The sequence below is a fragment of the Chroicocephalus ridibundus genome, chromosome 1 (genome assembly GCF_963924245.1).
Source record: "Chroicocephalus ridibundus chromosome 1, bChrRid1.1, whole genome shotgun sequence".
Taxonomy (NCBI): Eukaryota; Metazoa; Chordata; class Aves; order Charadriiformes; family Laridae; genus Chroicocephalus; species Chroicocephalus ridibundus.
In genome coordinates this window covers 28,982,590-29,001,816 of record NC_086284.1, presented here as the reverse complement: position 1 = coordinate 29,001,816, position 19,227 = coordinate 28,982,590, and the positions used below count along the sequence as shown (strand labels likewise).

The 19,227-nt window shown below is 37.3% G+C and overlaps 1 protein-coding gene across 6 annotated transcripts in view; it reads right to left on the bottom strand.

Moving 5' to 3' along the window:
* Positions 1-19,227, bottom strand: part of NBEA (neurobeachin) — a 513,163-nt gene that overhangs the window by 11,497 nt on the left and 482,439 nt on the right. For all 6 annotated transcript variants that reach the window (XM_063332757.1, XM_063332720.1, XM_063332711.1 and 3 more), the window contains 5 exons: positions 16,158-16,247; positions 14,458-14,650; positions 11,184-11,255; positions 8,848-9,003; positions 7,766-7,936 (listed from right to left, as the gene is read on the bottom strand). In XM_063332757.1, the coding sequence (XP_063188827.1) occupies positions 7,766-7,936; positions 8,848-9,003; positions 11,184-11,255; positions 14,458-14,650; positions 16,158-16,247 (682 nt within the window). The remainder of the gene's footprint in view (positions 1-7,765; positions 7,937-8,847; positions 9,004-11,183; positions 11,256-14,457; positions 14,651-16,157; positions 16,248-19,227) is intronic.

Sequence of the window (19,227 nt, the reverse complement as noted above, 5' to 3'; positions counted from 1 at the left end):
GAGAAAGATGCTTTGTGGATCTTGTAGCAGCCTTCCAGTACCTGAAGGGGGCCTACAAGAAAGCTGGGGAGGAGCTGTTTGTGAGGGCATGTAGTGATAGCATGAGGGGCAACGGTCTTAAATTAGAGCAGGGTAGGTTTAGATCAGACATTAGGATGAAGTTCTTTACAATGAGGGTGATGAGACACTGGCACAGGTTGCCCAAAGGGGTGGTGGAGGCCCCATTCCTGGAGACACTCAAGGCCAGGCTTGATGAGGCTCTGAGCAACCTGATCTAGTTGTAGATGTCCCTGCTTACTGCAGGGGGGTTGGACTAGATGACCTTGAAAGTTCCCTTCCAACCCAACACGTTCTATGATTCTATGATCTCATCAAAGATTAGCTACATTTTGAGATTTAAATTTTTATAATTTCCCCATCAACGTGGCTGCTGAGAACTCCATCTCCTTTTGAGGTTTTCTTTTCTCCAAATGCATAACAGAAAAGTGAAAAAAAACTGCAATTCAACTATATTCAGAATTTTCCAGTTTTTTTTTTTCTTCTGTATGTCCTCCCAGAAAAAAAGAGGAATTACGCTCAAGGGTCATCTTGGCTTAAGGTCTGATTACAGATGTTGTATACAGTAGTGTCATCAGACTGCAAGGGTGAATGACTGAAATTATTAGATGGTTAGAAATTTTTTAAGGGAAAAGAAATAATGTGATTTTCAAAAGGACATTTTCATCAGTGTTTTCTAGGAAAACACTGTAAGATCACGAAACTGTAAAATGTCAGAATATGAAAAATGAGCTTATTTCATCGAATTCTTGATTTATAAAGGAAAATGCTTATAAGAAACAACTGCCCTGAAACATAGATCTTTGAGTCCTGTTTTTCAGTAAATACAAATTAATAAAGGAATCTCATTATTAGGAGTAACAGTCCAACAGTAATTGAAAATGGGATTTTTCCCCTTAGGGCTTGAAGAAAAATTATTCAGTGATACTTTCTAAAGGAAAAGCTGTGGCATGGGGAAGAGAACCTCAGTCATATTACATTTTATTGCTAAGGACAGAAGTTGTGAACTCCAGGAATCATTCAAAATCTAGCAAAATATTCTGTCACTGTCACATCACCACTGATAGATGCAGCCAGAGGTCAAAGGCTGCAGCTCTGAGGGAATTGCAGGTGAAAATATCCTACCTATGAACTGAGATACCATCACTGTAAACTCCCCTGTAATTTCCCCAAAGGAGCACCTTTGAACCGAATTACTGAAGGGCAGAAGGAAAAAAAAACCATAATCTGTGTTGCATTTCCAAACAACTAAGTTCTTCTACAAAGTCTAAAATAAAATAGATCTTCCCTTCTCTCTGAAAAATATAATGCTTAATGCTATTGTAAGGTTCTTCTGGAACAAATGGTGCTCTCACATGGTAAGGGAAAAAAAGAAGAAGAAAAGAAAGAGAAGAGACAGTGTTACTATTTGTCTCATATTGTCCTTTTCCAGATTGCTATGGGGACATATCTAGGAGTCTTCTGTATAAAGAAACATGAGAGCAGACAGCAAATTCCAGCTTCCATTTCATCTCTGACTTTGACGGAAGCAAGCACAAGGCTATAGCTGAATTATTTGTTGAAAATAATTTAGTTTACTATTTACTTTACTATTGGCACTTCTGAGGTGACATTTATCAGAAAAAAAAGAATCTTAGAAAATACTATGACTTTCATGGAAGTGAAAATGTAATAGCCTTCTTGAATTTTTACTGTCAGAAAAAAAACATCTTGGAGTTTGATGAAAAGATAAGGCTACGACCAATAAATAATAATATTTCAAAATAGGAAATAGCCAATAACAATGTCCACAACATGAGGGAGAAGTGGTTGTAAAAGAAAAACTGTTGACAGAAAAATATTCATATATTCAAAATATTCTCACCTCTGGCAGAACGGGTTTATTTGCTGAGGAATGTGAGCAGCATTGTATATATCTACAAACAATTCACCCAGGTGAATGGACTTTCATGTACCTTGCACCTATCCAGACCGCAAAAGGAAAAATACAGCAGAGGAGAGGAGAGTAAGGATTTGCAGCTTCTCTTCCTATTTCTTCCACTTAATTGCTTCGAGAACTTTGGCAAGTTGCTGAACCACCCTGCACTGTACAGCTCCCACAGGGTATGCAGCAAAGCACGGGCACAGGTATCTTCTGATAAAATTCTAGATATAACTGCATTACTTTAGGTGTCTGGCTCATTTACCTTTGCATAGCAATCTTAGGAGAGAGATGTCTTTGGCTACCAGAGGAGAGATGGTGCCAGTAAAAATTACACACTGGTTTTCAAAGAGCTTCTACTCTGGCAGAACAGTGCTTAGATACTGTATTTTAAAAATTAATACCTAAATTGTACAAACATACAAGTACCATAATAATTCTTTAAACAGGCAAAGCAGATTGCATGTGTGCCAATGTACTTGAGAAGGACCTTCAGACAGTCATCCAGTCCACTTGGTACAGAACACACCGGGGGCTTTTTTTAAACTGCTGCCCTTTCAAGATTAAACTAGGGCACCCTATAGAGGGATATAAAAGAATAATTGAATATCCTGAGTTCAGAATAACTACTCTTTCAAGATACAAACTCACAAAACCTGCAATGTTCACAATTTTAAATTGTTTCAAAAATACGTTATGTAAAATGAACACATAAAAGTATACTTTGTGACAGTCTTAAAAAAAAAGTGCAGGTTAACTTGGCGAAGATCCTTTATGGTAGCGCTTACCCTCCCTTTCAAGTAAATACAGAATACATTCACTCAGATAGGATGGATTGTTTGCACCTCTCAGGATTATGTTATAATGTTAAACAAATCCAGCTTAGGGCTGATAGACACAATATTTTCCAGTGGTCAGCACGGATCCCGTTAGAAAAATCAGGGTTAACTCTCACACCTCTTGTGACCATCCTCTTGGAAGCTAAAATAGGTAATGAGAAATGTCAAGTCCCAAGATCAATGAAATTTCAGGCTCCAGGGACAAAACAGGAATAGCATTGATCCTTTTAAAGAACACCAGTCAGAGGGTGAATGCAATATATTGCACAGAAAGGCTCAAGAGGATAAGCGGCCAAGTCCAACATACTTACCTGACAAAAAATTCAATCAGCTTTTAGCACAAGCTGCCTACCCTTCCTTTCTTTCATGCAGGAGTCTGATTCCAATTAAAGTGTGCAAATTAATTTTTATCACTTCCAAATTAGTTTCTGAATTTGTGTCTGTTTCAGATGAGAGCATCTGTCCCTCACTTTCCTGCAATTCTATCATCCACTTTGGTATCTGTTCAAAGACTTGGAGATAATTCTCATTTTCAAAGTCACTTGTTTGAAAGAGACATTCAATAAAGCAATCATAAAATGTAAAAATAAAACAACTATAACGATACATGTTGAACTCCAGGGCATATCATGTACTCTCTTTGCTCCTTTTTGTGATGACTAATACAGTTGCTATGTGAGAAGAAATTTGTATACAAATGAGTGCTCAGCTAAAACAAATCCCTATATTTCATAAGACAAAAAAATCAAAACACAAATTGTCAAACTCCATCACAATAATTTTTCTATTCAATCTCTTAGAACTGCAAAGATTTACATTTGCCAGATCACTTCAAAGAATTAAAAGAAGCAAACTATGTCCTTTGCATGTGCTGTGTCTTCCTAAGAGAAAACAGATTCCTTTCACTCTTCTCTCAACTGCACCAGATTTATATAATGCGGTCATCAATTTAATAAGGTGCAGATTCAGATTACCTATTTCAGATGGGCAATTTTGGCGTAGAAAATAGGTATCTGACCCTGGCAAGATGACTGAGCGTCATTCACCCAAAGGTGGTAGTTATCCAAGCAAGGATAAAGAAATAAGCGGGGCTCAAAGGTACATAAAAACTTTCATTCAACGGCCCTTCAACCTAAAGGGATTCATGCCACATCTACCACTTTCCAGGAGTATCCTCAGGCACCAGCCTCTAGTCCAGGTTCGAAAAGGACATTTTCTATCACCATTATTGGAGCTTGGCCCTCGCATAGCCATGAAAACAATTTTTGTTTGAGAAATTAGAAGTAGGGAGATTTGCCCTACATACTGCTGTTGAAGGTACGCGGTTTTAGTTCCCAATTTCCTGATTTATCTCTATTTCTATCCAATCATCATCTCACATAAGATCCATAAACAAGAGCAGAGAAAAAAACTTTGCTTTCCACCAAAGCTGGAGGTTCACAGGGAGCCCCTCCCACATTAATTTATAGCCTGATAGCCAGCATACGCTTGTGAACGTGGGAATGAGGGTTTGAATTCCCCCAGTCTCTGCAGGCCAAGAACTTAGTCTCCCACTTCCTGGACAAACATTTTAACCAGAAGCGTTTTTTTTTACAAGATATTTTTGAAAGCTAATCCATGGAAAAAAATTGTATCTAAAACCTGGTAAAACTTCAGTCTTCTCACAGCAATTGTGAGAAGCATGAAGAAACCGTGACAAGTGCAAACTGAACCAGAAACTCCTTTTTGGTACTTATTGTAGAATAAAAGTGATAACTTAATAAATGCATTGATTAGAAAAATTATTTTAAAATTATAAAATGAAGCTCACCATGCTCTCACACGCAAGTTTGCAACTGCTGAGCTGGAGCAGTGACTTGCAAGAATCTTATCCGAGACACAAATTTTCTCCATTCTCCTCTTTAAACTCCAGCTGGTTCTGTATTTCCCACAGACACAGCTGAGGTCACCCTCTGAGCACATGCCCGCACAGGTATTTCAGCAGAAGGCTCTACACAAGGCTGACAGGATGGGTTATTGACATACAAGTTGTTTAGTAAAGATTTTATCTAAACTCATGGATTCCGGAATATGGAATTTTAGCAGAATTGGTCAGGAGTTTGTTCTGACAATCTTTTGCCCCAGACTGTTTCACAATAAATGATGGTGATCGCTGTTTTCTAATGAAACAGTATCTACATTTTTCTATACAAGTGTTAAATTACATGAAGTGCTTAGGACTGAGGGCTTGCTTCCCCCCCTCCCTTAACATTTCCTGAAACAACTGAAGTTCCTTTTGGTAATTGGATGCATTGAAGTTGAAATTGATAATTAACTGTCTTTCAGCTTAAAAGATCATTATAAAGTCAAGCATCTAACCTAGATAATTACTATACCTGACATTTTTCTTTGAATTCTTCACCTTCTTACAGTCTGTGGTGTAAAATACCTTATCTGTGTCTCCAGATGACAGCTTTTAAAAAACTAATCCCCCTTTTTTCCCCCTGAAAATATCATCTACGTCTTTCTGGAAATTCATTCTAAAGATGTTAACTAATTGGATTTGACCTACAGTGAACATCTCACTTTCATTTTTCCTGCAAGGTAAATCCTAATCTTCTACCAGTAAGTATAGAAGAAGAGTAGATCAGGAAATACTCCTTTACTACTTCAGTGGCTTTAACTATGCTTCAAGCATATTTTTCATAAGGATTGTTGAGAATGCTTCGCTCCTGAAAATTAGTATACAGGGAATCAGTTATACAACAACCATCGCGTCTGTTCATGGTAGGAAACAGAATCTAGTAGTCATTACTTCAGCAGAAAGACTTAGTAATTGTAGAAGCTTTAAAAGGCAGAAGGTCCTACAGGCATATAATCACTTGTGATCTATCCTTACTGGTGTATGTTCATGAAAAGTCAAAGCAGCTGTTAATAAGGGTATGTTTACAACACATGAAGTTGTGGTTATAGTACAGTACTAGTACATAATTAGCATACTCATGGTAACTTTCATCCAGTAGAGATCCAGAGACAGGAATAATATTGATGACATCACTCCTCCTCAACATGAGTCTTCAGCATGTCTTCAACATGAGTAGTAAGAAATCCGATCAATATATTTCGAAGCTACCACAGCGGACTTAGGTATTTAATCTTCCTGAGTTCTGCTCCCCGTGCTTGCGAGATTACATTTGCCTGGACATGACTATCTGCAGCAGTTTCCCATTAATCTGACTATAAGGCCTTTTCTTCGGCAAAACGGCCCCTTATTCATATAGAGTTAGAGACAGAGAGCAAATCATACAATTTGGTTTTGTTTTCATTGATTTCTGTGAGCCTACTGATATCCTTTCTTTTCATAAAATTAAAGATCTCCAAGGCAGACACTTTTGAAGTTACACAGCTAGAGATTAAACCCGAGGTTCCAAAAAGTACCACCTTCTTGCATTCATATATGTTCATGATGACAAAAAGGTATTAGAACTAAAATAAATCTATCTGCAAAAGCATTGGAGCGGTTTGTATCAGCCAGTAAGGAGATGCTAATGGCAGGGCTGTCCAAGCCCTGCTATTATCAAAAGAAGTAAGGATAAGTCTTATATTTTTTCTTTAATGAAAGGAGCAAGCTCTTATTTATTTCTGACTCTTAGCATAGAAATTATTCATACTTTATATGAATCACAAAGGCACTCAAGAAGCAAAATGGCATCACGCTAAACACAGTGCCCTGACACGAAATTCCTCTCCAGACGGAATTTCTCCCTATCTGAGAACTAAATGCTAAAAAGCCCCGGAATATACATAAAAATTAGAGAAATTTTTTATGGTGACACAATTTTGTTCCCCCCCTCTCCATTCTCTCTGTTATAAAAGCAAAAGAAAGTCAGGTGAGAATGTGAGGCTTTTACCTGTCTCCCCTTTCCTCTGCTTACAGACAAAAGGAAGAAAATTAAAACACAGTAAAAAATCTGCTGCTGCAAAATTAACAAAATATTTACCTTGCAACAAATAAAACACTTTTCTACCAGGCATTCAGTTGAAGAAATACCTTCACTTAGATGTCTGTAACTGACAGGTCTACAACTGCCTTCAGCCAGAGATCAAAACTGATAGTGATGGATTCTTCCATGTTTATCTAAAGAGGCAATATCCTTGCGCTGAAAATAATCATCAGAATTCAGAAACTTCTTTAAATGAAATGGGTTTAGTGTTGTGCAAAACAGGTCTAGTATTTGGATAAAAGTTGCTCTTGTCTTTAGCTGCAGTCACATTCCTAGCCTGCGTGCAGGGGCCTTGTAAATTAGTAGTGCACTATTAAGTGCCCTCTTACCTAAATTAATATTATTATTATTATTATTGTGTCCCCTTCACTCTGCAAAGCACTGACAGTTAGTCCCCTACAAATGAAATGTAAACTCTTCCTGACATTTTAGCTTTTTCTATTTTTATTCGGTCACATTGCTTCTCCAAAGATTTGCTTGCTATAGAAAGACCTTTCTCAAAGACACTCATTTAATTCCATGGCATGTGAGACGTTCCCTTTTTGAAAAGGCAAGCAGCTGATATAGCATGCTGTAGCACAAAAGGAGTAAGTTAAAATGCCAAAAAATATTTCTGGGGAAAGGAAAGTCAAAATATAGTGATATACATCCTGTCACTTAAAGGCCATAGCCATCTTGTTCTAGTTTATGATGACATGATGCTGTAAGTGATAAAGGCAATTATGAATTTAAGAATTACTCCCATACTATTACCTGTTACCACGCACAGCCTGTTTAAACACTTTTTGACTAGGACTCAATGAACTGCTTAGCATGTTGTGCTCTTCTTATACCAACTTTCAACCTGTAAGTGAAGTAATCGATATATTTGGTAATACCTTCTAAAGCTGACAGAAGGAATGCTGAAAATGAATAGGGGTGACGGAGGACCTCTCAGGAGGGTGTTTTTTACAGGATATACTTACTGCTATTTGGATTGTCACCTATAATATGATGTCGGCCACTCCAGTACCAAAGCAGCAGTGTAGCGTCACGAGACCCAGACACGATGTAGCAGTCACCGCCGATATAAGACTCTGATCTGGCAAGGCAAGTCACAACATCCCAGTGGCCAAACACAATCTGAGTTAATTTTCCTGGTGGGAGTGCAAAGCAATACAAATTCAGGTTTTTTAAAATACTTGCATCATTTAGAAATCATTATCTAAATCACTAATAAATAATCTGTTCAAATGTAATTTTTGCCTCATGTACCTTAATTAGAGTTCACTACATGCTACAACAAGGTTAAAAAATCACAAAGATAAAGCTTTTTTTTTTTTTCTCTTTTCATTTTCCTGTTGAGGGCTGTGCTCTATGTCAATCCGTAGCCTAACCCTTATCTCTGAAAATCAAGTCAGTGCTGCAGTCACTGAATATTAAGTGGAGTTACTGCTCCATCAGTATTTATGCAATAGTGTTAGAACGTTATTTGTGAATTTCATGAATGATATGCGTAAGACAGCACATGAACTCTTCCATAATGGTGCTACATTATTATATTAAAATTGTATATTTGTTCTATGTTAATGTCAAACTAAGGTTTATTATGATCATCACCTCCTTCTTTCTATTATTGCGGTCAGTTTATAGCAATATACTGCATGATATTAGGCTAAGCAACCAGACAAAAAAAATACTGGCTCCTGGTAGCAGGCTATGCAACCTACTTCCTTATTACACGAAATAAACAGAGATAGAAACAATACAGCCATGAAAATATTGTAACAAAAATTTTGGTTGATCCTTTTGATATGATCGATTCCCTGAATATAACTATGGTTTTTCAAAAGTTACCACTAACAAAATTCATGCCTTTCTGTTTCCTTTTACGCCCTTTATCTTCCACAAAAAAAAGCATCTTAAAGCTATTATGCTCAAACAAGGATTTTATAAACTGCCCTTTAACACTTATTGAGGGGTAAGCACAGGTGTTGGATATGGGAGTATTGAGACAACCATTCACTTTGTGACCTACAAAGAAACAGGTGGTTGTATTGAGGGTCACCTGTTTCCGTAGAATAAACTCGAAAGCTCTTGTCCCAGAAACCACAGATAAGAATGTAGCGATTATCTGCTGTGACCACGAAGCAATGCGCATTGATCTGGATGCTCTGATCCACAAGGTCTGTGATCTGCCGTTTGTTCACACCAGAGTTATTGGCTGTAACGAAATGCAAAACACATTTTACAAGTAAGCCATTCCAACACCTTCCTGTCATCCACTTACAGGAGAAAATGAATACATTTAACTTTCAATGAACTGTGAATTTGTTGTTGAGTAAGCATTTTGAATATGAACATTAGAGCTGTCTATACGGGTGTCAGAAACACAAAATTATTGTGAGATTTCTGGTTTCCCTTTGAATAAGACAAAAGATTTTACAGGAGATGACAATTTCTTATAAACTGCCTGATGCACTGCATAATATGTGGTAATATTTTAAGTGCTCTGCTGAAGTACCCTCCAAAACCAGACTGAACTAGGGGAAAGTGATGGAAGTCCATTTAAAATACCAAGTCAATGCTAACATAACTGCAGAAAGTAAATTCGTGCTGGTTGGTATCTCTCCTACAGAAAATATCCCAGCTTATATTGTGTGACCTTGACATCCCCCATACCTCCAGACGCTTAACCACATCCAAGACATAAAGATTGATCCAATGAAGCTATTCAGATCTAATGTGCTTTTTCAGCACTGTTTTAACACCTACTCCTCAAGCAGGGAGCCAGGCCGTGGGCAGTACTGTTAAGAGTGGCGATGCCACCTGGAAATTCCCCCAGACGGAGGGAAAAGAAATGGTTTGTGCAGAATCCCACCACCCCAACTGTCAAATGGAGCTGTTAGGAAGGACTGTGAGTCACCAGGTAATGCGCTCTTTACTTCCTCTGATGCAACAGACAGGATTTGGCAATACAATAAAGGTATGTTCCCTCTCACCTAATATTAACTTTCTAAAAGTTCAGTATATAATCTAAGTTAATGATCTACACTCCCTCTATACTCACTGGAGACATCGTTTCACATGGCAAGTCATCTCACGCTGTAATAGCTGTCCAAGTGCCAGAGGATGGTTTCTCTTTCTAAGTAGCTACGGAGGGAATCTTGACAACTAACTTCAGCTAATTGAAGTTAGATGAGATAAAACTCACTCTGAGAGACATGTTTCTCCTAACATAGGAGCACAACTTAATGCAGATAATATTATGAAATTTCTTTTGCCCTATTTTTGGTTATTCTACTGAAATTGCTCAAAACTGCATGAAAGAAGAGACTCAACCGAAAAAAAAAAGCAACAAAACCAACAACCCAACTCCTATTTTAAATTTGCTTGTAAAAGTTAATAACAGGTTTATATACATTCCAAGAACACATATTTAAATTACCAGACCCTCTATGTCCATCCTCTGAAAGATAATGAATAACAAATTACTCAGATTTCCAGAACAGGTGGACACAATAGTTGTGCCCTAGCTTTTGAGAGGAAAATCTGAAGAGGAAACCTTTGTCATTATTTGAGCAAATGAAGCATACAGAATGAGAAAGCTTACTCTCCTGAGGTACTTGTATATAAATCTTTCAACTGCAAATATTGACACCGATGAAAAAGGAACTTTTCATCTGGAGATGTTTAAAAATGCATTTTTTCCTCACCAATGCTGCAAATTTGTCTCTAAGAACCTTCCCTATCCCCAATGTCTGTCTCAAAAATATGCCTACTGCAAAAAAATAAACAACCAACCACAAAGCAAACAGTTGCAATTACAGAGAAATAATGATCGTTAGGAATACAACCCCTGCAATCTCTCTAACAGTTTTAGCAGATGCTATTTCTCAAAATACTTCACTTTCTCCAATATTTTTTGCATTTAAAAAATACAGTCATGCATCAATTTAAAATCCAGTCTTTTCTTTATTAATTTAGTAATGCCAACTAAAACAATCCAAATCATAAATTGAATGAAAAGAAATGGATCTGCATCTGCACTGATATACACAGTGCTGGCTCTAAGAAATGAAATATGTGAACCCTACCAGACCCTCACATTTTATTTTAATAATGTGACCTGATAAAAGAACAGAATTAAAGAGTGGGCTGACAACGTAACTGACTTAATTGGTTATTTCATAAATACCAATTGGTGGTGATGTTAATAACAAATAGCACTCTTGTAATTCATTCAGCATTGATAGCTAATGCTTTTAGTACTCCAGGACTGACAAGAATAAATATTTTCCTATCTGCTGTGTTAAACGAAGCATAATATACAAATATAGCTTAATCAATAATTCTTGAAAATGCCGTTTTCAAATATATTGCTACATTTTCATCTTGACATACCAATCAATGGATCCATTTCGATTGGAAGATGATGGGCTTGATCCAAAGAATATCCTGGGGCTCCCCGAAGGCCTACACATGAAAAGAAAAATAAAACGTATAGGAACCTTGTTGTCTAAATTTTTATACAATTTTTCTAGGTCAGAACTGCATTATTGGATGATTATATATAAAAAGTAACTTCTTAGCATTACTTGTCCCATGAATCTTTTAAGATTCCTGGTTCTGTGCTACACAAATATGCATTTGTTAATTCTTCAGTTATGTAAAAGTAACTATAAACGTATGAGCACTAATTTCATCACAATTTTTGCAGCCACAAACATTCACTTAATAACTCCTTTAAAATAGTGTAAGAGAGATTTATTTTTATATATATTTGAGCACTGGGTGAGATCTTATAATAGCGCAGAAAAGAAAAATAATTGGATTGAACATTGTTATGAGTTTCTTACATATGGAAACCTGTAAGCGACAGAAACTTGGATCTTCTCATGGTTTTATCTAGAACTTTTAACTGGGAAATTGTTGGCTACAGGGGATTTGCCACAATTATTCCTACTAGTTCTATCCTGAGAAATCCTTAAGCTGTTCAAATGTGCATCAGGGACTGCATATTTAGTGTTATCTGCTCTCATGCATGGATAGCATTGTTTTGACTCTTCTGAACACCTTCCCTAGCATATAAATCAGAATGATCACAACTGAAAATAAATTTTTTGTCAGGAATTACCATGTTTCACAAGTGTATCCTCCATAAGAGGAGATACAGAGTCTGGAGAATAAACTCCAATTTCTACTACTGCAATAGGCAAACAGAGGAGGCACAAGAAAACAGGGTCTACAGCTTCTGAAAAGCACTGCTCTGAGAACCTCTCCTTCCCTCCTTTCTCTCTCTTCTTTCAAAACCAAACCACTTTGGGACAGATCTTTACTAGTATTAACTTAGATTCATTTGCTTTTATTGTGAGATGGCTATGTAAATGCATACTACTATGTATAAACTCTAAAGATCTACATACATCCCACAGCAGCTGAAGTGGTCTGTAGATGAACCTATCCTTTATACTGGAGTTGTGATTTATTAAAATAATATTATGGTAATAGTAGGAAATTGATATCCTGTCCTGGATTAGCCTTTTGCAAAACAAAAGACACTGCCAGGCTGGATGAAAAAGTTTAGAACATCATTAGAAGGAGTTCTGATTCTCCAAACAGTTTTGTTTTCCTGTCTCTTCCTCTTATAATATATTGAGAAAGTATTCCTCTCTCTGAAATTTACACCAGAGGTTTTCAAATGGTGTGAAAATTAGTTCATGGTTGGTTCATGACGTAAATTCTGCATGCTTTCAACATGACTTATGTTTTACAAGAGTATATAAGAAAAAATAAACCTAACAGTCACATGCATCATAAAAGTCAACACAACTTCTACTAAACTAGATGACTCGAAATAACATTTGTTAAAAAATGCTTGAAATCCAGGATACTGCAATATTAGTCACCTTGACTTCTTCACAGTAAAGTATGGGTAGGAATTTTGGCTTTCCCTCACTTGGCGATCTGGATGAGAAAGGGGTACTCATGTACTAAATAAGCCTTCTCAAATGGAGAAGACGTGAATGATGTTGAGTACGGAGTACTTGGGCAATGTCCCTGAAAAAGCCAGGGGAATTAATTAGGAATTAGTCAACCATTGTTAGTCAAAGGAGTTTTAAAATACCAGGGGACAGTTCTGTACCTCTGAATCATTTCTGACATTGGGCTTTTCCATTGAGGACACTATCACAAAAATATTTTTAAAAAATGTTTTGTTTGGGTTTTTTTCCCTCTAAATTTTTCCCTTCAGACATGGGCAAAACATGTTTACTTCTAATGCAGTTGCACCTGATGGAGTATCATAAATGCATGGATTTGTGAAAGGCAATTAGATCCTGTTCTGTTCCTGTCGGACTCTCTAAACCACCATGCAAAATTTGTAAACAGAGAACAGGTACATTCTGAATACATGCAGAATTTAATATTCATGCTAACATTATTTAAATGTTCAGAATAAAAGTGATATTAAACCTTATATTACTATTCAAGAATTCAGAGTGATATTTACTTGCTCTGAGAGTTCCTCTAATGCATGCCTATAAGGGAATTCCCATTCATTCCTCTAATTATTTCTTGTAACACCGGTCTTTGGCCAGAGGTGGGATCTAGAGGTGAGATCCCAGAGGTGGGATCTATTTCACCTGACTTGAATTATTCACTGAGGAGATGTTTACATTTAAGCCAGTGAAATCCCTAGGTAATCCGGAATGCCTGTATATCTAGTGCTGGTAGACATCTAACCTAAATATCACAAATCCCTCTCCAGGAGGAACTACTTCTGTCCAGGGGTTTCTCCTGTGCATAAAGAGTGGAGGATTTTTCTTTTTTGGCCTAGTCCCTACAAAGTTCCTGAGCCAGCTACTGAGTTACACTCTCACATACCAGATACCTTCTCATTTTTACCAGGTGGTAAGAAACCTTCAAAAATTTCCAGATACTGCAGCATAAGGGCTACCACAGCAGGAAGCTACCTTAGAAAATGTGACTTGTTCATACCTCATGGCCCCATGGGCCCACCACTTATTTAGCAATGCCTGGGACAACCTCAGCACCTACCCGTCCAGGTGAGGAGACAGGACGGTCCTAGTGGCAATATGGAGAGGTTGTAAGAAGGGCTGGAAGGGAAATTTGGGATGACTTCGTTGTATGGGCGTTGTATGGGCTCCCAAACAAAACATTTGGGAGGGCATGAGGAAATCTCTCTTCGGAATGGTTTGGTTTCTGGCTGCTTAGGGTCCCACATTACCTAATGGTGACCCAAGGGAAGGCTTATGACAAGCTCCTGGACAGACCTGAAATCTCTGTCAAGCAGCAGAGAGTGATGTATCCTCTCTAGCATGCCAGTATGTACTTCTGAAACCTGGGACATATTAATATCGGCTGTGTCAACAACAGCAGCGCTCTCCCGAAAATCATTATATCAAAGGCTGATCCTGATGTAACCACAAATCGATTGGCTGCCATGGTGATGTGCTGCTGTCAGGGAGAGTGTTTCTAGGAATGACACCAGAGAAAACACAAGCTTTGATTATTTGACATAAACTGGAGAAAACGTTAAATTTTTGTGCACCGGCAGGTGAGTGAGATTGACCCACATCTAGCTAAATTGCACTCAAAATTAAAGCTGCACTGTTAAGGTCTTCAAATTTGAATGAAACGTGCCTGTGACACGTACCTACTGTGTTGTGCCACCGATTGACTGCAAACAGCCTGCTGCAAGTGACGGTCACCACAGCGGGAATGGTCAGGTGGGGCAGCGTGTTGGCTGCCACGTGTGTGACGGGGGAATTTGATGGGAACTTCAGCACCATGATGACATCCTGCTGCATCTGATCTTTAAACATGAGGGGGCTCTGTGGAAGGAAACACTGTTGAGTAGAAAGGAGAAGAGAGCAGAAGAAAACAGAAGGGATAACACAATTAGTGAGGAGGTCTGAGGGAAAATGAGGTTAAACAAGAGCAGGCAAGCATGTGCACATACAGGGAAAACAACGCTACCTGCGCGTCTACACTAGTGATGGAGGAGAGCAAGATCAGAAGCTATTATTGGAGCATTACACGAGGACAAGTAGAGAATAGGTATGGTAAGGGTTATCATTACGGGGTGCAAAATCACCATTAGCATTAATTAATACACACTAAAATATAAAGCTATACAGCAGTTAATACTCATACAATAGAGATATGAATCAAATAAAAGATTTAATCAATTAATACATCATAAATATAACTGCTATAAACTACAACGGTTGAAAAAAGAAATTTTAAGAGGGACTCAAAAACTTACAGATATTTAGTTTTTCTTAATTGAAAAATTTTCTTAATCTTCATATGAAATACAGCACTTCCAAACATAGACAATTTAATTCTATGTAGAGTAAATACTTATGAGGGAGTCTGTAAGTAATTCTAAACCCATTTGATGATTCTACAAGTGACACACTTTTTTGTACATCGACAATAATACTGTTATTAAGTACTGTTTTTAATGTTATTTATTTCAACCACTGTCATAACAAATAGAATTATTTCTAGAAGTTCAAATAAACCTTTCTACTTATCAGTTTAAATTATTATTAAAAATATATTATCCATATCTTAGGAATATAAAATAAATATTATGTATGTTTGACACACTTTATTAAAATAACACCGCTAACACTTCCAAATCAATTCCCACTTTTGCAGCGTACAACTAGATAGAGTGATTTCCTTGTAGACAGATAAAATGATTGAAACTACTGCACGTATTACTGTCGATTTACAAAACTTAAAAGATGATTTCTAGCCCTAAGCATTTAAACAAAGGCACTGAGGGGCACAGAGATCTGTCTCGTTCAGTCTGGCTATTTCATATAATTCTTTGCAAGAAGCAGAGACAAATGCGTTGGGAATGAATTTTGGAGTTCAAATTGAAATTCAAAATATACATTGTATTTTCCCAGCGGAACAGACAGGAGGATTCCGGCACGATTTGAACTCCAATACTTCATTTTTGTCAAGCAGGCATTGTTCATAAAACAGCCCCTAACAATGCATCCTTTAAAACAAAACAAAACAAAACAACATGCTCACTCTAAGAAAAGCCTGCAGTCATTCCCACTACTTGCAAAAATAAGAATGTAAATACGTATTTATCAAGTGTATATTTATGAAGATAGGGCCTTTTTATACACTATTAGACAGGAGAAGCCAGGACTGGAGGCAGCTAAAGCTATTCAAACCTCCACCTTGCCCTGCTAGAGCACCGCAAAGGAAGTAGGGCTGCATGGGCCACAGAGGGCATTGAAAGTGTTGCCTCATGGGTACTTTATGACCTAGAAAGGATCCTCAGGTTCAAAGGGAATGCATTGCCGGCCAGCAGTTATGTCTCACCAGGTGCATGGCGGAGCTCCGAGGTGGATGGGGCTCAATGAGCAACTGCGATGGCGTCTGTCCAAAGTTCTGTATCTGCGCCTCCATGGCCTGCGGGCAAGGGAGAGGGACTGTCATGAGCAATATGCGTCAAGGAGAGAGGTCAACACACTGTGTGACAATGCAGGCATATCCCAAGTCAGCCATGAAAAAAGTCCAGAAAATTCACCCGGTGCTCTCCTCCCAGGCTGCAGACTCATCCAAGTGTTAGTATTTTGTAGACAAGCTTTGCTTCTCCTTTCAAGCATGCTTCAGTTAACCAACTAACCATTCTCATTTCCAGCAACTGGCGTTACATGTGAAAATGTTAACCTGTGAGGACATGCAGTTCAGGTCTTGAGAGAGCTTTTTTTTTTGCACTAAAAAGAACATATATACCTTAATAAAGTCCTTTGTAAGGAGGAAAGTATGAGGATCTCTAATAAAATAAGCCTCTGGAATCTTAAATGGGGGGAAAGAAAAGCAAACTGAGAAACAAAATTCACGTATAAACTAAAATAAAACCAAACTAATTACTATTTCAACAACAACATTAGTAGGTTAAAACAAAAAAAAATGCCAGAAACAAATCTTGCCAAGGCACATTCAGGCTAATGTAAAAATCTTTCCAAGTTGCATACATTCATTGAGTATTTATTTCATGCTTAATTTTATTGCATTTTTTCATGGGCTTTCAGGCTTCACAGGTTCAAAATGAAAACTTCGCAATTTCAATGCACTCTTCAAGACTTAAATTGACTTTCAGAATAAATCTGGAGTAATTCAATAGGGAGTAGAATACAGCCCATATACTGAGATGCTTCCACTACTCAAACGGTTCATTCAAACAAAAATATATTTAAGATATATTCTTATAAACTTTGGCAAAAGATTGCCGCTTGTAAAAGCAATACTGTTAAAGAACACTCCTCATTTTTCAGACGGGTACTATTTTATTTGACCTTGTGAAATTGAGACTAAAGCGTTCATAGAAAACTAAACTGGCAGATTTTGAAATGCGCTGTGCATTATGTACCTATATATGTACTGTACCCTGCACTAGTGACCCTTAATATTTTCCTTGCGAGCTTTATGAATTTTTCATTCGCTACCACACAAGGAACATGAAAAAAAACCCTAAAACATTACTATCTTGGTAAATTACATTATTTCATTCAGACATAAAATGTTAAGAAGCACAATAAATACTTCACGGTACAGAAGAATCCTTTTAATCTACATATTTTGTAATTCCTACAAGCCAATCTGTTTTCCTCTGCTTCACAGCATAGATGCAAGAACAGCTGTTAGAGAGAGATTTCCTAACAGGTCACTAATATCTACCACTCTTGATGCCCTAGATTGACAGGTATATAATGGAATACCACAAACAAACGGTTGCCGAAGAAGAAACTTAATGCAAAATCCAGTCAAGCAGCTGAAGGACTTTCAATGGATTGTAGCCCTAGTGCATTTGATGCTGTAATTATCCCGGTACAGGTGATTTCTTGTTTGTTGACTAATGCAGTGAACTTCAGTGTCCAAGGCACAGAGTGTTTCTTGGGAAGTGGTGAACATCTTGGATTTTATTAACATCATTTAATGATGAATTAATTTAAAATCATAGAGTAATTTTATGCAAAACCAAGGCATTTGTGTGGGCATATGTGTATGTGTTTACCATACAAGTAGTATCTCTTTACACACCATGTAGATATCTTTACTCATGCAGATACTTTTTATACAGGAATATAAAATTCACTTCAAGTCAAATCAAAGGTAGTCTTTTCTATTACATTCAGTACTCTAGAACTGATTTGCCTGGTGGGGAGGAGGGAAGAGGATGATACTTGTTTGCGAATTTCATTTTCAGAATGACAAAGACTAACATTAACAATACCAGGCACTGTGTGATATATGCTTCCATGCAGATCAGTCAATAACATTTTCAGAAAAGTAATTTCCATTTTTCTTTTTTTTTCAAATAATTATCAAGGTTAATTTAATTTTAATTTTTGAAAGAATTCTGTGTTGAACTAAGAGTGTGAATTGTATTTGGCAGCAATACTGAACAAAAACTAGATCCTCTCCCACCCTTTATAGTGATCCCTTAAATAATACTTCTGTTCTCTCACAGGCACATTGAAATGAATTATTAAATTTTATTTCAGTGCAGCCCAATTCTAATTTACATGTTTACTTTCATGTTGTCCAGTCTTGGCAAATTCTGCTTGTTTGGCTGTAAATTATGCACACATAAACTTTGCTGGCTTCACCACCCAGTTCAGGTAGATTTATGATAGTAACAGAGGAAGAGAAAGAGAAGCAGAATACAATAATAAACCAGCATGAATTTTTCAGACTATGAGGAATAAACACTTATAACTGTCAAAAGCAACTATTATTTTACAGCTGAGGATGTCCTGGTAAATACTCACTTACATACTTCACGCGCTCATATTTTAAAACATTTAAGTTAATGCCAAGTCCTTCTGTAACCAGAAAAAATGCAGAATCAAGACCTTGATACTCAGGGAATATGGAATATTTTTGCTGGCTTGCACTTACAAGACAGGCCTCTCTCCCCCACCCCATGGATAGTAACATTATCCTTTTCTTTCAAAAATACCATTTGTAAAACTGACAACTCTTAGCAGCATTAAAGAAACTCAACAATGTTTCTTAAAAAATACCCGTAATTTTCAACTACTGCACTGAGACCATAGTCTGCACAACACCACAGCTGCGCGCAGCTACAACTGGCATTCCTCTCTGGAGCTCACAACAATTAAAAAGGACAGAAAAACCTTGTCAAAACTTAACACAGAAGATAAACATAAGCATACAGAGATAAAGTGACTGGCCCAAGGGTATTCCTAATGCTGCCTCCTATCAGATCACTTGACACAAAATGAAAAGCAGGTACAGAACAGATCTGTGAATAATAATGTAATACATTGATTTGTTTACAAGAGAACTCTGGCTGTATCTGAAATTAATCTGAAAACCGGTAAGTACACACAGCAGTTTTTCTTGAACTGTAAATCATCAA